At 56.1% G+C, this 18,848-nt stretch overlaps 1 protein-coding gene across 3 annotated transcripts; it reads left to right on the top strand.

Moving 5' to 3' along the window:
• The first annotated feature begins 370 nt into the window (after positions 1–370).
• Positions 371–16,009, top strand: SH3TC2 (SH3 domain and tetratricopeptide repeats 2). 3 transcript variants are annotated; one of them, XM_066328833.1, is made up of 18 exons: positions 371–425; positions 1,266–1,360; positions 2,819–2,951; positions 3,488–3,615; positions 4,528–4,633; positions 4,912–5,055; positions 5,946–6,147; positions 6,611–6,684; positions 7,424–7,619; positions 8,627–8,763; positions 9,149–9,190; positions 9,448–11,148; positions 11,363–11,543; positions 12,861–13,011; positions 13,479–13,601; positions 14,011–14,161; positions 15,166–15,362; positions 15,584–16,009. In XM_066328833.1, the coding sequence occupies exons 1-18, from the start codon at positions 371–373 to the stop codon at positions 15,773–15,775; spliced, it is 4,008 nt and encodes a 1,335-aa protein (XP_066184930.1). In that variant the 3' UTR covers positions 15,776–16,009. The 3 variants fall into 3 exon arrangements, with proteins under 3 accessions (XP_066184930.1, XP_066184929.1, XP_066184928.1); XM_066328832.1 differs by lacking the exon at positions 371–425 and having other exon boundaries at positions 1,118–1,360; XM_066328831.1 differs by lacking the exon at positions 371–425 and having other exon boundaries at positions 1,118–1,430; positions 2,844–2,951.
• The last annotated feature ends 2,839 nt before the right edge of the window (positions 16,010–18,848 follow it).

The raw sequence follows: 18,848 nt of genomic DNA, 5'->3' as shown, positions 1-18,848 counted from the left end.
CCCGGAGGGTCAGAGATCAACTGGAGATGCAAAGGCTTGTCAGGCACTGGCACAGCCCATCCGGGACACGGTGGTGCCACCACCCCTGGTGGGGCTGATGAGACAAAGGTGTGGCACTGAGGGACACGGTTTAGCGGTGACCTTGTCAGCATGAGGCCCGTGGCCACACGTGATGACCTTAAAGTCCTCTCCACACCTCACTGATGCTGTGATCCAACCCAAGCCCTTCCCTGTGCCTGTGCCCGCCGCCCCCGCCGTGCCAGCGCCCGCTCAAAGGGGACATTGTGCATTGTGACCGTGCCCAGCCCCGTGCCGGGCGGGCAGCGAGCAGCCCTGCCCCTGCCAGCCCCCTGCTGCCACCACTGCACGCATGGGCTGCTGCCTGGGGACCCCCTGGCACCAGGACCTGGCGCTGGGATGCACAGGTAAGGTGCCCGTGGGGTTCTGCTGTGGCAGTGGGAGCTCCTTCCCTGGGATGGGACCCTCGGGGACACTGTGACGCTGAGCGCTGGCCCCTCTGGCTGCTTCTGGGATGGCTCCTGGTGCTCTCCCCTCTTGGATTAGGGGGTGAGGCAGCGCATTTTGGCCAAGGAGGTGACAGGATGGCTCGGGGGTTGGTTTGTTCCCATGCTGTTGGCTTTTCCCCTCTCCACCCTGCCTGCCCAGGAGCGCTCCAAGCACAGCCCGTGGGGTGCTGGCCTCCCCCAAGGCACCATTCCCATTCCAGTGTGTCCCAGTGAGCTGGAGGAGGGACACGGCTCGGGGACAGCCGCTGTGGCCACGTGTCCCCCAGCAGAGCCAGGGCCAGGAGGTGCCCTGAGCACCCAGCCCTGGAGCCGGGAGTGCAGCCCTGAGTGCTGGGACCTGCTCCTGGCTCGGGGCTGGAGCCTTTTCCTGCCCACTGTTACAAAATATTTTGGCATCGAGAGGTCAGTGAGTCACTGGCACGGCTGGGAACAACTCCCCAGCTGCAGCTTCAATTGGTCCCTTGGAAAAAAAACCCAAAACAACAAAACAACTCCCAGTTCCCGTTCTGAGCTTGGCACAAATGAAAATAAACACTGAACCCGTGAGAGAGACCAGAGTGAGCCCTGGCTCCTTCCTGGCTCTGGGGACCATGGACAGGCTCTGTCCTGCTGCTGGCGGCGGTGACACGAGCAGTGTCCCACCTGCCACCTCCTGTGGCACATCCCCCGGGCTCCTCTCAGGCAGGGAGAACCTTTCCAGGGATCTGGATGTCTCTGCCCACCCTCCGTGTTCCCCAGGTGAGGAGTGTGAGTCCTGCTGGCCCCGCTCTGCCGAGCCCCTGCCCCGCTGGGATCACCCACACCGCCGGGGACAATGGTGGTGGGACACGACCGTGGCACCAGGGACACAGCCTCATCCCCGGGGAATGGCACCGGGGACTCAGCTCCAGGGAATGGCACCAGGTACCCATCCTCAACTCCAGGGAATGGCACCAGGGACTGATCCCCAGGGAATGGGATCAGGGACCCATCCCCATCCCCAGTGAATGGCACCAGGGACTGATCCCCAGGGAATGGCACCAGGTACCCATCCTCAGCCCCAGGGAATGGCACCAGGGACTGATCCCCAGGGAATGGGATCAGGGACCCGGCACCAGGGACTGGCACCAGGGACCCACCCCAGAGAATGGGATCAGGGACCCATCTTCATCCCCAGAGAATGGGATCAGGGACTCATCCCCAGGGAATGGGATCAGGGACCCATCCCCAGGGATGGCACCAGGGACCCACCCCAGGCCCTGCCGGGGTCTGCTGGGGCTCAGAGAGGGGAGGAGGGCAGGGAGGAGCGGAGCAATGGCAGGAGCTGACCCAGACTGAGCTCTCCCTCCTTTCACTTCCCCCTCTCCACTTCCCTCCAGTGGAAGGGGCACATGAAATGTTAAGACTTTGTAAAATGTTGACCCTTTTCTATCAAAGCAAAACTTATTCGTGACCTGTCCAGCTTTGGGCTTTTCTTTTCTAGCTCTACTTAAGAATTCTATTTCTCTAAATAAGAATTCTATTTCTGCATGCAAATACCAGTTTATTGGAGTGACTTAGAAAATACCAATTTATTTGAGTGACTGGCAAATCTGGCTCAGTAAAAAGAGCTGTAAAGCAGAGTTTTGGTCAAAGAAGTGACTTTAAAAAGCTGCTCCACGTTTCAGCTCCTCCAGGTACATGTTCATCTTACAAATCCAGTCTGATTACTGACAAAAATTGGGGTTTAATCTGGTTATCCCTCCACTGCCAATGCAGCTGTGGAAAAGCAGAGCTGGAGTTTTGTGTGTCTCAGCTTTCATTAACATAATTAGCAGCTCAAGTTGCAGGCTCTGAATCCTTTATGGCAATAGTTGATGATGATGAGCAGGGAGAGTGCTGCTTGGATTTTTGGATACCCACCAGAGCAGGCAGGGGAGAAAAATAATCTCATTTTGATTTTCAAATTTTTGAACAAAGAGTTTTGCAAGGCCTTGGCTCTCCTGTGCTGGGGAGGTGAGGCTCATCCTCCAAAAAAAATCTCTGTTGGGGATTCACCCTTTTAAGAGATCTGCTCATCTGATGGTCTGCCCAGGAGGAAGGAGGGAAAATCCCCTCACTCCAGAGCCACTCCAGCCCTGGAAAAAAAGCTCAGTGTCAAGGGAATGATGGAGTTAGAACCCATCAACACCACGGATCCCTCCAACCTTGAGCATGACTTTAGGCTGGTCCCAGATCCACACAACCCCCAGCCAGATCTGCAGGGCTGTGCTCCCGGGAGCTCTCAGCTCAGGCAGGACATCCAAGAGCTCTTCCAGGACATTTCCCAGCAGCTCTGCTGTGTCCCCTCCTCTCCAGGTAAGGCTGGGCTGGCAGAGCGGAGCAGCCCCGCTCCCGAGGCAGGACACAGCTCCCTGGACCCCTCTGTGGTGCTGCTGGCTCTCAGCAGGGACAGCTTCCCACCAGGTGAGGAGCTGCCCGTGGCACCTCACGGATTTCCCGAGGGTCCCTGCAGCGCCTCGGGTCTCACCTCGCTGCTGAAGAATGAGAACGAGCTGGGCTGGTGTAGTTTGAGCATCACAGCCAGGCTGGAGCTCTGGTGGGCTGGGCAGGGTGGCAGGGGTGACTCTGGGTGGCCCTGGGTGGCAGAGGTGACTCTGGGTGGCAGACGTGGCTCTGAGTGACAAAGGTGGCTCTGGTGGGCTGAGCAGGGTGGCAGAGGTGACTCTGGGTGGTGGCAGAGGTGGCCCTGGGTGGCAGGGGTGACTCTAGGTGGCCCTGGGTGGTTCTGGGTGGCAGGGGTGACTCTACATGGCAGAGGTGGCACTGGGTGGTGGCAGAGGTGACTCTAGGTGGCAGGGGTGGCTCTGGGTGGCAGAGGTGGCTCTGGGTGGTGGCAGGGGTGGCTCTGGGTGGCAGGGGTGACTCTGGGTGGTGGCAGGGGGCCCTGGGTGCCACAGAGCTCCTCCTCCCCTTTAATCCCCCTCTTTTCCTTTTCCAAGAGATCTCGCTCTCCTTCTCCGTGGAGAGCCGCTCCTTGCAGGGCTGCAATTCCCAGCTCCAGGAAGCTGCCAGGAAGAAGCTGTGGGCTCTGGAGAGTGATGACAGAGCTCTCTGTGCCCTGTTCAAGGTAGAAACCCCCTGCCAGCTCTTGGAAACTGAGAATTCCAGACTTTCTGTGCTGACAGGCTCTGACCCCCAGCAAACACTGCAGTGAGCCCGTGGAAAAGGCTCCCAAAATGGAGTGATAGCCCTGGGATTGTGGGTGTGGGGTTTGGATAGAGGTATGGGATATCACAGGGGGAAAACTCAGAGTTTAAGGGTTAAGAATACAGTAATATATTGATAAAGCAAAATGGAGGTTTCAGGGCAGAGGCTGAGTCCTTCTTTTTCACCTTCTTCTCCATGGCTCTGGGTGGGATTCTGTAATTGGGTAGAAAAGTCCCCATCCAGCCAGAAAAGGCTGGTTGGTTATTGGTTAAAAGTCAAAATAATTTAGGTGTCGTTTCATAATTGCACAATTTGTGCTTAAAAGGCCTTGGGAAGAGTTAGAGCCATTTTCTACTTTGCTGGCTAGAGCTCACAGCTTGAGAGACTGTAATAGAGATAAGAATTAATAAACCTCTGAGTCCAAACATGAACTGCATCTCCCGAGCATTTAATCCCAGCTCTAACGAGAGAAGAAAAGAAGATAACAAACTGGGATGCTCCTGGAATGGTGCTGGGGTACCAAAACCAGCTGAGGAGTTCCTCCAAGGCCACTGCAGGGCTGGGAGTGATGGGAATGATGCAAGTGAGAGGCAAAGCTGAGCCTTGTGTTGTTTTGGGGGATCAGAGCCTGAACAGCCAGGAATTCACAGGGATCACCAAATCCATGTCCCTGCTGGAGGTGACAGCTCTGGATAGGCACAGAGTTCTCAGATTGGGTTTTATATAAACCAATCCCAGCTCCAGAGAGGAGACCTGGACTGAACTCTCCTTCCCTGTTGGATTTCGAGGCTCCAGGGCTATCCCCTGATGCTGCTTGGTCTCCCCTGTGCAGGAGCTGTCAGCCAGGCTGGTCTGTGTGCAGGCACACGAGGATCGCTTCCTCCTCACCTTCAAAACCCTGGAGGAAGTCTGGAAGTTTTCCACCTACCTGACTTTAGGTAACGTTTCCAAGCTCTGAACAGACAGCTGGGAAGGGATTTTTGAGGAAGGCATTGCCTGACACTGCAGAACTGTAATGTTCAGGGTGGGAATATGAATTAGAAAACTCTGCCATCCGTTGTTTATGAAATCTCTGTATGGATCAGCGAGAACCAGGAGGATTCCTTTGGGGAAACTTTGGAGATAAAAATTAGAAGCTTTTTGCCTGATATTTGGAAATCCCCAAGACCTTTCCTGGTGCCCAGGGATGACCCTGATCCCCCTCTTGGCTTCTCAGGGTACGTGGGGGCCTGCCTGGAGCAGCTGCTCTTTGCCCAGGAGTTCTGGCTGGACTGTGCCCTGGTGGAGGACACGGAGTTCAGGGTCACCGTGGATGAGGAGCACCTGGCCACCATCTACATGGATCTGCTCCTGCAGGAAGGTGTGATGGGGATGGACACGCAGGGAATTCCTGAAAATCCTCCAGCAGGGCTGTGCTGGAGCCACTGGTGCACTGATCCCGTCTCTGATTGTCTTAGTTTGGAAAGACAGGGGTCAGCCAGGGGAAAGCCAGAGCTTCCCTTGGAGTGGAGAATGTAAACCCTCTCTCTCTGAATCAATATAATTCTGAAACTGAGGGGCTTTCAGGCAAAAATTGGGGAATAGGAATAACAGTTCTTTACTAGGAATAATAAAAATGTAGTAGTAGAAAAAAAAGGCAAACAAATAAAAAAACCAAATCAAACCAAAACAAAAAGGAAAAAAAAAAAAAAAAAAGAGAGAGAGAAAAAAGAAAAAGAAAAAGAAATAAGCCCTGCCAGAGTCAGAACATGCCCTGACCCCTGTTGTTGGTCAGGCTGTGGGTGTCAGCCCAGATAAATCCTCCTGCAGCGCCAGCTGTGGTTCTTTGGGAGCAGAGATGATCCTGGAGAAGCTCCAGTGGTGCTGAGCTGGGGCTGGTCTCCTCTGGGAATCCAGTGCAGACAGGCTGTGCTGGGCTCTGAATCCCAGGGCTGATCCAGGTGGGAATGCTGGGCTCCTCCCCCTGGGTGGAGCCTGTCCCAGTGGGCTGCAGGAATTGTCTGAGCCCTGCAGTGAGCCTGGATGGCCCATGGACAGCAGATACCCCTGCAGGGAGGGTGGATCCTGGGAGGGATAAGGAAAAACACCTCTCCAGCGGGTTTAACAGCTGGCCCAGTAACAGGAGACACCTGCCCCCTGTCCCCAGAGTTATGAGATAAAGTAAAAATCACCTCTTGAACTGGTTTCAGCAGATGGGAGTAGAACACATCTTGAATTACAACCCAGGACACTGACTCTTCCTCTCTGCAGGGAACTTTTTCTCCAGGGCAGTGCCTGGCGTCTGGAAGTCAGAGCAGGAGGGAGAGGAGGGTCTGCAGCTGTGCAGGAACGAGCTGATCCACGTGAAGAGTGTTGGACAGGATTCCAGATGGGAAGGGGTGTCCCTGCTGACGGGGCAGAGAGGCGTGGTGCCCCTGACAGCTCTGGAGCCAATACCTCACCCCTTTCACCAGTAAGTGACGAATTGAAGGGCTCAGAGCAGGATTCTTTCCTGATCCTGGTGCCTGAGTGGCACCAAGGCTGGCTGGGAAACTCCCCGTGCCTCTGGCAAAGGGCAAGAGCCTCAGAATTCCATGAGGGTATTTCCACATTAAAGACTGGAATCAGTGCAGGTCTGTGGGACGCAGCAAGGACATGCTCCTGCTTCAGATGTGCTTTTTGTAAGATATTGATTTAGGTCATACATGAGGTGATCTCTGATTAACAGATGAAAAAAGTGGCAGGAAATTTTAGGCAATGCCAGTCAAAGTGGAGCTTCACATTGGTCACTGGCTGAGCCTTTTACTTGCAGAAGTCTTCCTTAAAGATGGCAAATTTATCCTGCTCTTCCCTCGTGGTGTGACACCATCCCTGGGGCTGGCCTGAGGTCAGGACTGCTCGCAGAGGACCAGTGAGGGTCCCTTTTTGCCTTGCAGGTGGTTCCTGAGGAATTATTCTGTGGGGTTTGGCCTTTCCCAGGAGATCAGCGGGACGAGCTCTCGGGCCATTGGTGAGTGACACCTGTGCAAGGCTCTGTCCCAGGGGTGGGCACAGCTCCAAACCTGGGCTTGGCCACAAATAACCACAAAAAACAGCTCCAAACCTGGGTTTGGCCACAAATAACCACAAAAAACAGCTTCAAAACCTGTGTTTGGCCACAAATGACCACAAAAAAACCAGCTCAAAACCTGGGCTTGGCCACAAATGCCCACAAATCCATCTGTTGTTCTGGCCCTGACCCCACTACAGGGGCTCTGAGCGAACCTCTGGGCTCTCTGGAATGCAGATCAGAACTTGCAGACCACGTTCTGAGGAGCACAGAGAGAGCAGAGAGCTGCTGGTGACACTCTGCTGCCACTGGGTTTTCCCTGTCCTACCTCAAGTTTATGGAGGTCCCTGCAGAGGTGACTTTGTCACGTAGGGCTGGACATTTGCCCTGTCCAAGACTTCAATCCTGGCAGAGCTGAGACAGGGCAGTGTCTGTGAAAATCCCTATTTCCAGTCACCTTCAGGCTGCAGCTCGCAGAGGGGTGGAGTTTATCCACCTCTCCTTTATTTTGTATTATAATCTACTTCTCAAGGAGAAATGCCAGAGAGCTGGATCCAAAATCCCAATAAATCTTCGTGGAGAGAGAGGCAGCCCTCTCCAGCTGGAATCACAGCCTCTCCTTGCCCAGCTCTTACCCAGTGAAGAGGTTTTAGCAGGGATCCTACTGAAATTCCCTTTTTTTTTGGCCTTGCTTTCCCAGTCAAAGGCAGGTGCATCGCCACCAAGGACCACAGAGGAGCAGCGTGGGACGAGCTGAGCTTCTCCAGAGGAGACCCCATAGAAATCATTGGCTTCCTCATCCCTGGGCTGCCCTGGTTTGTGGGCAAATCCCTCAGCACCGGGAGCCTTGGCTTCGTTCCCACCCGACACGTCAATCCCGAGGCTTGTGAACCTCTGTGAGTTTATTTAAATTAAATCCTGAATAAAAGGAAGGGGAGGCTCCAAATCCCACCTCCAGGCTGTGTCAGAGCCTAGGGCCGGTGATTTCCTGGGCAGGACCTTCCCTGAGGGTGGGTTTGAGGGATGAGCAGAAGCCTTGGCCAGGCTCTGCTGCAGCCCAGATAAAGAAATTGTATTTCACCTGCCTCAGGTGGTTTTTGGAGAGGAACACATCCAGCCCTGGGCTAATCTGGCTTCCTGCAAGCTGGCTTCCCACTTTGTCCTAGAAATGTCTTCAGTTTGTAGCCCTGAGGGGCTGGGGGCCTGACGAGGGTGGGGAGAGCATTCCCAAATCCTGCTTTCCTTCCTCCTGCCCCTGGATGTGGAGACAGAAGGGCCACTGGCACAGAGCAGAATTCCACACCCTCCCAAGGACACAGCAAGAGCTGTCCAGGGATGTTAATTCCCACCCTGGATCAGGCAGTTGTCTCTGCTGGGGGCTTCCATTCCATGCCCATCCCAAAAGGCTTCTCCGAGAGTGAGTGTGGGAGGACAAGGCTTTAACCAAGCTCTGCTGGGCTTTCCTTCAGAGGCACTCAAGGTGAGTTGCAGCACTTTTGTCTGACACTCCAGAAGGGGCAGAGCAGATCAGGTGATATCCTGTGGCTTCTGGATTTCAAAAAAGACCAACAGATCCTTTTATCTGCTACCTTCCTGTTCCTTCATGGAGAACCTGGATGGGGAAGGTGTCCAAAATCCTGCCTTCATCTGCAACAGAACTTCTGTGGTGGGAGGAAGAGAAGGGATGGGAAAACATCCCATCCCACTGATCCTATCCCACTAATCCCATCCCACTAATCCCATCCCACCCCACTGATCCCATCCCACCCCACTGATGCCATCTCACTAATCCCATCCCACCCCACTGATCCCATGCCACTGGTCCCACTGGTCCCACCCCACAGGCCAGCTGCAGTGCCAGGGGCTGGGGACACTCTGACTCTTTTCTCCTGCCCCACCCCAGGGGAAAGGGCTTCGTGTTTCTGAGTGAGGAGGAGAAGGCCCCAGTCCTACACCTGCCCTGCAATGGTGACGAGCAGCACTTTGTCACCCTCCTGGAGGACCTGGCACACACTGACATCACCTCTGTGTACAGGCTGGGTGAGTGTCCCCTCTCTTTTTATCCCAGTCCCTGGATCCCTGTGGAGAGCTGGGCAGTGCCTGGAGAGCCCCAAGATGATGGGAGTGCACTGGAGGTGACTTCTGGGGTGGAGGCAGCACCAAACCTGTGCTCAGCCTGGTGATGGAGGCTGGAGGTGTCCTCAGGAGGTGACCCTGCCATGCTGGAGGTTGGAGGGACCTTCTCTGCTCCCAGGGCAGCTCCTGAGCTGGGATTCACCCTGGCAGATGCTGCTCTCCACCCAGCCAGGGTCAGGAGTTTCTGGGGGTCTCAGTTTCTCTGTTCTGCCTGGGTGGCTTTGGGACTCCAGCTGATTTCTGACGCTGACCAAGGATGTGGGGCTTTGTTTTCTGTCTCTTTGCACAGCTGGTTTTGAACCCACAGCCGTGTTCCCACAAGTGCCACCAGGTGAGTATGAGGAGGGGACAGAGAGGATGGCTTTAGTGATGATTTCTGAGGGTGAATTTGGATGCGAGGAAACACCAGAGAATGGTTTTGGTTTGGGAGGAACCTTAAAGTTCATCCAGCCCCTGCCATGGGCAGGGACAACTTCCACCAGCCCAGGTTTCTCCAAGCCCCATCCAGCCTGCCCTTGGAGATTTCCAGGGGCAGCCACAGGGAAGAATTCCTTCCTGATCCCACTGTGGTTTCTCTGTCCTTTCCAGAGGCTGCTCTCCATGGCAGTAAAGAAACCCAAGTGCTCCAGTCTTGGGAGGAAATCAATGACTGGGCTACCAGCAGCACCTCCGAGCTGTCCAGCCCAGGCAGTGAAACAGCCCCTGCCACGCTGGAAGATGTTCTCCTGGACAAGCTGGACGATTTGGATTATCCCAAATTCTTCATCGACCTCAACGCTGGACACATGGAGGACGCTGATGTCTTTGACCCCATACTGACCTTCCTCAACCAAGACAGTTTCGTGCCCAGTTTTCAAAGCTTTTATGATCTCAGCTTTTCCTTTCTCCACTCCACCTTTTATGGTTTCTCTGACGAGGATGAACTGGTCCTGTACCTCGAGACCTCCCGGAACTGGGCCAAGAGGACTCGCTCAGTTTGGGCTCACGTCAGGCTCTGTTTCCTCTTGGGAAAGCTCTGCAGCAAAAAGGTCAAGTTCTCCCAGGCCCGGGTGTACTTTGAGGAAGCCCTGAGTGTCCTGGACAGGGGCTTTGGGGACCTGCCCCTGCTGGCAGCGCTGCACATCAGCCTGGCCTCCATCTACCTGAAGCAGAACATGAAGCACAAATTCTCCTCCCTGCTGGGGAAGACCCTGACCTTGCTCGTGTGCCTGCCTGGCCGCTCCTTCAGCTCGGAGAACGAGCTGGAGCTCCTCACCTACGTCCTGAGGGAATCCATCGCTGTGGGCAACGCTCCGCTGGAGGCGCGGATCTGCTTCCTCATTGCCAAGCTCCTCCTGCAGCTGGGCAGGACCGAGGAGGTGCTGCCCTTCCTGGAGCATCTCCAGTGCCTCAGCACCCCCTGGCTCAGCCCAGCCACCTGTGCCGGGCCGCTGGATGCCGCTGCCACCTTGGCCTACCTCTACGACAAGAAGTGCCTGCCAAACCTGGCGCTGGCCTCCGTCAGGTCCTCCTCTCCCAGCCCCGCCAAGGGGACACCCAGCGCTGTCTGGCGAGCTGGCTTCATCCTCCAAAACGCTTCCAAGCTCCTGGGGAGGCAGTTGGACGGGAGCAGCATCCCAGCAGTGGCCTGTCCGTACCTGAAGCGAGCGCTGAGGTGCTGTGGCGAGAGCAGGGCCGTGCAGAGGATGCTGTGCGCCGTCCTGGCCAGGCTCCACCTGCAGCACGGGCCACGGCTGCATGGCGCCGCTCCCTTCGCAGCCAGGGCCGCAGCCCTGGGCAGGCTGCTGGGGGACGAGGAGGCTTTCGAGTCCTCTCTGGTTTTGGGCTGGGTGTACCTGGTGCAGCGGCAGCCGGCTCCAGCCGAGGACATCCTGAGGCGGCTGTGGAGCTCCCTGCGGGGCACGGCCAGCGAGACGCAGCGTGGGGCCGTGCACAACCTGCTGGCCATGGCCCTCAGGGCACAGGGACACGTCCAGGAGGCCGCAGAGCACTTCCTGAGGGCCCTGCACAAGACCAAGGAGACGGGCAGCAGGAGGAACCAGGCGGTGTCGCTGGCGAACCTGGGCCAGCTGAGTCTGTCGTGTGGGGCAGCGCAGCTGGCCGAGCTCTACCTGCTGTGGGCGGCCCGGCTCTACTCCGAGCTCCAGGGACAGCAGGAGATGGACACGGAGCTGGCACAGGTGCTGCTGTGGCTGGCACAGGCCATGGTGGACAGGCAGAGGATGGAAGACGCCAAACTCTGCTATGAGCTGGCGCTGGGGTTTGCCCTGAGGTGGCAGAACCTGAGGAGTGAGTACAGAGGGGAGCAGGGCGGTGTGTGACCCTGCCAGGTCCCCAACGCTGTCCCCTGACACGTCCTTGTCCCTTTCCCTGTGTCACACAGGTCACGGAGTGTCTGTGCTGTGCCCTGACCTGTCCTTGTCCCTTTCCCTGTGTAACACACATCACGGAGTGTCTGTGCTGTGCCCTGACCTGTCCTTGTCCCTTTCCCCGTGTCACACAGGTCAGCTGCACGTCACCGAGTGTCTGTGCCATTTCTACAGCAGAGTGTGCCCTGACCTGCGGAGCTCCATCACCTACCATGAGCACTGGGCGTCCCTGGCACGGCAGCTGCAGGACAGGGAGCTGGAGGGCAGTGCCAGGCAGGCCCTCAGCCAGCTCTACCAGGCGTTGGGCACACCCGAGTGAGTGGCTGGGGCTGCTGGGTGCTGTCGGGGTGCGGTGGCTTTGCTGGGGACTCCCCTGAGCAGGGTGGGAAGGGCTGCGGTGGCTCCATGTGCCCCGCAGTTCTGCTTCTGAGATTGATGTGCTCTGAGAAGGAGCAGCTCAGGGTCAACCAGAGCTGGGCAAAGCTTGTCCCAGACGGAACTGGAGCGTGTCCAAACACAGTTTTCCAGGACACATCCAGCCTGCAGCAGAGTGGACCCAGGGAATCCACGGCTTCCTTTGGAAGCTTATCCCGATGATTAATCACCACTCCCCCGTAAGAACAGGCTCCTGATCTGCTCTTTGAGTAAGTCTGGGTTCAGCCTGCAGCTGCCAGGGCTGCCCCTGCTGTGTCTGCTGTGATATTGTCCCCAGGGAGGGACTTCAGAGGTGCCTAAATCCCGCTCAGCTCACCTTTCCTCTGACCCCTGCCTGGGGCCGGTTCGATCGGGCAGGAGAGGAGGGAAGGAGCTGGGACAGACCTTGAAGGCAGTCAGGTCAGAGAGGGCAGAGCCAGTTCCCATGTCCCAGAAGGACACCAGGCAGGGCTGTCCCCAGCTGGGATGTTCTCCTCCCCAGGCAGGTCACGCTGGGAGCAGGGGGAAGGAATTTCAGGCCTGTCATGTGAATGGGGTTATTTAGGATCACAAAGCACCCCAACCCCTGGGCTCTCAGGACAGCTGGGCTGCCAGCAGGACAGACACCAAGCAGACAAACTGCCCTGGACGCTGCTGGCTCTGCCTTCCCCACAGCTGACTTCGTGTCCCACCCTCTGGGTCACCCCACTGCCTGTCCCTGTGTCTTCCTGTGACAAGGGGCTGGAAAAGGGGCTTGGACATGCAGCCAGGGATCTCTCCATGACTTCACAAGGGACAAACACCAGGAAAAGGTGTGATTTTGGGTGCCAGGTGCTGTCTGGGAGGTGTAAGTGCAAAAATTCCCTGCCTGTGCTCCCATGTGGAGCAGGGAGTGACTTTGGGACTCGGTTTAGGGAGGCAAATTGGGTTTGTGGATGACCTGGATGAGCCCCTCTCTATCACACAGGGGTGAGGAGCAGCCTGAGCGGGACCACTGGTGTCCTGAATTGTCCCAAGGTGGCCAAATGACCATTAAATCCTGAGCATTAAAGCGTGGAGGCTCCCATGGTCCTACACATTGCTCAGAGCATGTCCTTTAGTCCCCAACATTTGGTGACTGCAGGAGGAGAGGACAGGGGCCACGAGGAGGTGGCTTGGGGACAGCTGAGGGCACCCTGTCACTCCTCTGAAGTGGCTTTTTGCCTGTTGCCATCACAGGGCTTTGAGGCAATCCCTGGAGTGCACCAAGCAGAGCCTGAGGATCTTCATCGACCTCGAGGAGGCTGCCAGGGCAGCAGAGGCCTGGCTGCAGGCAGGAAAACTCTATTACCTTCTCCAGGAGGATGAGCTGGTGGAAATGTACTTCCAGGTATGGAGGAGGTGGCTGGAGCTGTCCCTTGCACTCCCACCACACCCTTTTGGGGCTGGAGAACCTGGAAGGGGAAGTTTCGAGTGCTGCAAACCTCCTGCTGGAAGGAGGAGCTCTTGCCTTGGGCTCAGGCACTGAATTTCCTCTCTTGCTTGCCCATCCGCTGAGTTTAGAGGATTTTGGGGGTGAGAATCAGTGAATTCATTGAGTCAGAAAGTGATGTAGGAGTGCCAAAGGAAGCTGGAGGTGCCAAGTGACCCGTTCCCATTGAAATATCCATAAATATAAGGGGTAAGTGCCAGGGAAGTCCTTGGAGTTGAAGACTTCTGGCATCTCTCCATCTCCAGCATTTATTTTATCAGCTGAGCTGCAAAGTGGAAGAGCAGCTCCTAAAATTTGAGGGTTTATTTAATCACACCGATGTCTCTGCCTCCCCAAATGTCACTCCAGCCCCTTTTCCCTTGCAGGCAGCCATCCAGACTGCTCTGAAAGGGGACAACTTCTCCTTGGCCATGGAGCTTTACGAGAAAGCAGGTGACACCTTTTTCAATGGCAGTCGGAACAGGGCCCGAGCAGTGGAGTTTTACAGGGTATGGAACTTTTCTGAGCGTTTCTGTCCCTGTGTCCCTCGGGCAGACCAAAAGGATGGAGGGTGGAGAGGGATGAGTTGGGGTTTTTTTTGCCAGGTTTGCAAAAAAAAAAAACCCCAGAGATCTTGTTGGGATTGGGAATGGGCTCCTTCCATGATAAATCCTGGTGGTGTTAATTAAGTGTGAGCTGGTCACTCCTGGGTACACCCAGTCAGAATTCCAAGCACTCAAGGGAAGGGCAGTGATGTGAGGCTCAGGCTTTGAGACCCCTCCTTGGGGATTTAAAACTCATTTTCAAGGGGAAGAAGAGACTAAAACCTGAAGCTGCAGTGCCCTTGGGGCTGTCACCCCTCTCGGGCAGGGCTGATCCCTCCGGGAGCATCCTGACCTCGCCATTCTCTCTCCTTAGGGAGGTGCTGTGCCCTTGGCCAGGAAGCTCAAGGCCACCCAGACAGAGCTGAGGCTGTTCAATAAACTGGCAGAGCTGCAGATCAGCCTGCAGGGCTACGAGAAGGCTCTGGAGTTTGCCACGCTGGCAGCCAGGCTCAGCCTCAGGGTCGGTGAGTGATTTTCACCCAAATTACCCCGAGTTACTGGTCAGGGGGTGATTTTCACCCCCAGGGCATTGGGAGCCACTCAATCTTGTGGGTGACAACGATATCCCTGTGAAAAGGGGATCTCCTGCTTTCCTAACGCTGTTCATACCCAAAGTCATGACAACTTTTTAAGGCCACTTCCCCTTTTTTTCTTTTTTTTAGCTGTGTGACAGCAGAGGGGTTTTGTTACCCCAGGGCACAGGAAGTCTGGTGAAAGCACAGGACTGAGCAGTTCCTCTCTGCCCTGGTTCTGCTCAAAACCTCACCCCTTCCCATCACAGAAATAGTTTGGACTGGCAAAATGCCAGCTGGGATGTCTGGGATGGGGCCAGCCTTGTAACAGCCCCCCAAAACTCCCCTGGCTGAGTGATACTCCTGTGCCAACCTGTCCAGCTGTGGCATCGACATCCCTGCCCACGGCTCTGTTTTCTCTTGGAGGTATCCATGCTCCCAGAGAGCTGAGAAAATGCATCCAAAGTGGCTCAGCAGGGCTGGGCATGGATGGAGCTGGATCAGCAACTTTCCCAGGAGATCCATGGTAGGACCTGGTTGATTCTGCTCACATCTTTTCCAGGAGATCCATATCAGGATTCCACACATCCTTTTCGAGATCCATGGAAGGACCTGGTTGATTCCTATGACACTCTTTTCCAGAGGATCAGCTGCAAGATCTGGTTTGATCCCACCTCTCTCTTTTCCAGGGGATCCATGGCAGGAGCTAGCTGATTGATTCCACACACTCTTTTCCAGACCCATTTTAGGAGCTGATTGATCCCACCCCTCTCTTTTCCAGACCCATTGCAGGAGTTGATTGATCCCACCCCTCTCTTTTCCAGGGGATCCATTGCAGGACCTGGCTGATCCCACACCTCTCTTTTCCAGATCCATTGCAGGACCTGGTTGATCCCACCCCTCTCTTTTCCAGATCCATTGCAGGATCTGTTTGATCCCACCCCTCTCTTTTCCAGGGGACCAGCTGCAGGAGCTGGTGGCCTTCCACCGCCTGGCCACAGCCTACGACCTGCTGCACATGCACGAGATGGCCGAGGATTGCTACCTGAAGACGCTGGCCATGCGTCCCCCCGTGCTGCAGAGCTCAGCAGAGGCCCTCTACTACTGCAAGGTCTACCTGCACCTGGGCAACCTGGCTCTGCACAGGCTGCAGGTGAGGAAGGGCCTGGATGGAGAGCTGAGGGTGGAGGTCACCTCTGGTTTGGAAGGGGGGAAGGTGATTTGGGGAGAAGTGCTGGCACTCAGCACCATCCCAGTGAATTTAGGGGTCTCTGGGTGCTGCCTGGAGCCCCCCAGGCTCTGCTCCAGCTCCCCTCTGCCCCATCACCTCCAGTGGAGCCCCTTCCTAACGCCTGCCCCCTGCTCTCTGCTCAGGATGAACAGGATGCAGCCACCTACTTCCTGCTGGCCCTGGCTGCAGCCACCGAGCTGGGCGACCAGGAGCTGCACGCCCTGCTCCGTGCCAAGCTGGCTGCCGTGCCCAGAGCCCCGGGGGGACCTGAGGCCACGCCAGGCTGTGCCACCCTCCGGCCCCGGTGGCTGAGCGAGGGTGGCCACGTGGTGTGAGCACCCTGGGGACACCACTGGGAGCAATCCAGCAGCAAGGTCTGTGTGCTCTCCAGAATCAGCCCAGGAGAGGTTCTGCACCATTCCTGAGGAGCTGGAAGGGTTTGGGCTCCTCATCCCAAGAGAGGTCCTGCACCATTCCTGAGGAGCTGGAAGGGTTTGCTCTGAAGTGACCCTGGAGGCTGAGAGAAGGTAGCCACATGGTGTGACCCACCTGGACCCTGGGGGCACCATTGGGAGCCATCCAGCAGCAAGGTCTGTGTGCTCTCCAGGACCAGAAGAGGTCCTGCACCATGTCCTGAGGAGCTGGAAGGGTTTGCTCTGAAGTGACCCTGGAGGCTGAGAGAAGGTGGCCACATGGTGTGATCCATCTGCCACCCTGGGGACATCAGCAGGAGCCATCCAGCAGCACTGTGCAAGGTCCTTGTGCTCTCCAGAACCAGGAGAGGTCCTGCACCATGTCCTGAGGAGCTGGAGGGATTTGGGCTCCTCATCCCAAGCCCTTGGGACCCTACCCTCGTGGTTTTTTGGGAGCAGGGCTGTGCCCCAGCGTGGAGGTGGCGCGGCCAGGGCAGGATGAGGTCCCAGCAGCGGTGCTGGAGCTGGTGGAGCAGCAGGGCTGAGCTCCTGGGGGGGTTCAGAAGGTCCCTGCCCAGGGTGGGGACTGGAGAATGCTGTCCCCACAGCTGCCCCACACCTTGGAGCAGCTCAGCCCCAAGACCCAAACGTGTTTGAGACAGCCACTCCTTTATTTGTGCCTCATTTTTATCCTCATCTGCTCCACGATGACATCTCTGCCAAGCCCCTCTCCTGTAACAAGCACCACCAAAAATTTTTGGCAGTGAGGGACACAGAATTAGGGAGAGGAGGAGGAATAAAGGGGCTGGTCCAGCCTCATGTAGGGGCAGAAATAAAACTGCTCAGGGGCTGGCAGAGCACAGCCTCACCCCAGCCCTGCCATCCAACCTCTGGAGCTGGAGCTCAGGAAAAGAGCGCTGGAACCGGGTCCCCATCCCTGGAGGTGTCTAAAGGCAGATGTGACATTTGGGGACACGGTTTCGTGGTGAGGGAATGGTCGGGCTCCGTGATCTGAGAGGGATTTTCCAGCCTGAGTGGTTCTCCGGGGCTCAGGGCAGCGATGTGCAGCTCAGCCCGTGTCGCCACCAGAGAGCAATAAATGCCCATTTTTGCAAACCCTGAGCCGGGCTCTCCCTCCGGGCCGGAGCACGGGGGGAAAAGGAGAGGTTTTCCCAGCTGATCCCTTTTGCTTTGACAACCTGTGACCATCTGAGGCTTCACAGCCAGACCCTTGTCCCCGTCCCTCCACCTCCCTGCCCGCGCTGCCCTGCCCGGGGTGGTTAAAGGCAAAATATTTCATTTCCTGCTGCAAACCGCTCGAGTTCGCCTTCCTCTGGCAATCCCTTCGAGGCGTTTGTCACCGAGGCAATGATTATTTACCGCTTGTTTACCGAGCATGGCCCAGAGGAGGGAAATCTTCATCCTGGCTGAAACCCAGCCAGCCCAGGGCTCCCCAAAACCTCATCTCAGCGCAGGTGGTTGGTGCTCGCCACGCCAGGGCCTGGTGATTTTCTGCAATTTTACAGTTAATTTGCTTTTCTCTTTCGGTCCAGATGGTTTTAAAGGACCATTCCATCCACTTTACATCCTCTGGATTTTTTTTTTTTTCACACACGGGGAAAAGCACGGGAGGAAAAGCAGGGTCTCTCATCTTTGTGCCAGGAGGAAGATGGACAATTGGAAATCACTCCCAGAGGAGGGAAATCTTCATCCTGGCTGAAACCCAGCCAGCCCAGGGCTCCCCAAAACCTCATCTCGGTGCAGGTGGTAGGTGCTCACCCCGTCAGGGCTGGTGATTTTCTGCAGTTTTTCAGTTAATTTGCCTTTTTCTTTCGGTCCAGATGATCTTTTAGGACCATTCCATCCACTTCACATCCTGTGGATCTTTTCACACAGGGGGAAAAGCAGGACCTCACGTCTTTGTGCCTGCGGGAAGATGGCCAATTGGAAATCAGGCTGTGGATGGAGCTGGGATGGCTCTGGAAGCCCTGAGGGCTTTGTTTAAACACACGAGCTCAGTGTCTGAGCTGACCTAACTCACCCAAGCTCCAGGAATTCACAGAGATATTCTGATTTCCAGGGAGCTGCTTTGAAACCACGTGAGTCCTCCTAAAATCACAGCAAAACAAATTTGTGCTGCCTGCAGGGAGGAGAAAAATCTTCCTCCTTTGGGAGCATCCTATAAAATATCATTTTTGCCTCTCCCTCATCTGCCCGTCCTCTCCCACATGCTGTGAGGCAGTGAGAGCTCAGAGTGGCCAGGGTTAATTAAAATTCCTAATACAGTGAAATTTAAAGCTGTTGTTGGTGTGTACCAACTCCTGGGTGGGTGTTCAAGGAAAGATGAGGATATTCCATCCCTCCAGCCACCAGCTTTGTGGGCAGAGGAATTCGGGGACTTTGTGGCAGAGGAGGTGACCAGGTGGTGGCTCAGCTGCTGGAGCTCCTGTCCTCCTCCACCCTGTCCGCGATGGAGATGTTTTCTTTCACTCCCGGGCCGTTTTTTGGGACACAGCAGGAGCCTGGCCAGGGCTGTGCTGCTGCTCCAGGAGGAGAAGGTGTTGGATGATGCCCTTTTCTGACCCACAGCTGGCGACACTGAGAGGCGTTTTAAAACCTTTTATTCCGTTTTCAGTCTCGTGTGACGGGTGAGACAACACAGATGCCAGCCTTCTGTCAAGCTTTGAAAACTCCTAACTGATCCCTTTCCCCCAAGAAGGAAGGTGGGAACACAGGAATTATCCTGCAGAAGGCAGCGACCACCAGCCTCTTTCTGCACAGAGGCAGAAATAGGGGAAAGGGAAGGGCTGGATCAAATCTCCTCCGACACCAGGTGTGCCCCGGCTTGTGACTCCTTCCCCAGCCTCATGTGACTGTCTGCTCCATGCCCAGGCCGGGAGTTTTCCTTCCTCCTCGCAGCCAGACAGGCTGGAAATGGTCCTGGAGGGAGCCACGTGCAGCATCACGAGCTGCTCAGGGCAGCACCTTCCTCCCC

The sequence above is a fragment of the Sylvia atricapilla genome, chromosome 14, assembly GCF_009819655.1.
Source record: "Sylvia atricapilla isolate bSylAtr1 chromosome 14, bSylAtr1.pri, whole genome shotgun sequence".
In the NCBI taxonomy this organism is placed as follows: domain Eukaryota; kingdom Metazoa; phylum Chordata; class Aves; order Passeriformes; family Sylviidae; genus Sylvia; species Sylvia atricapilla.
This window is presented reverse-complemented; position numbering and strand designations above follow the sequence as displayed.

Bases quoted from the DNA above. Each gene is read 5' to 3' on its own strand.
- SH3TC2 (XM_066328831.1), top strand. From the start codon at position 1,118: ATGGACAGGCTCTGTCCTGCTGCTGGCGGCGGTGACACGAGCAGTGTC. The intron at 1,431-2,843 runs GTACCCATCCTC...CCTCCTCTCCAG, and splicing joins GCTCCAGGGAATGGCACCAG to GTAAGGCTGGGCTGGCAGAG. The intron at 13,012-13,478 runs GTATGGAGGAGG...TTTCCCTTGCAG, and splicing joins TGGTGGAAATGTACTTCCAG to GCAGCCATCCAGACTGCTCT.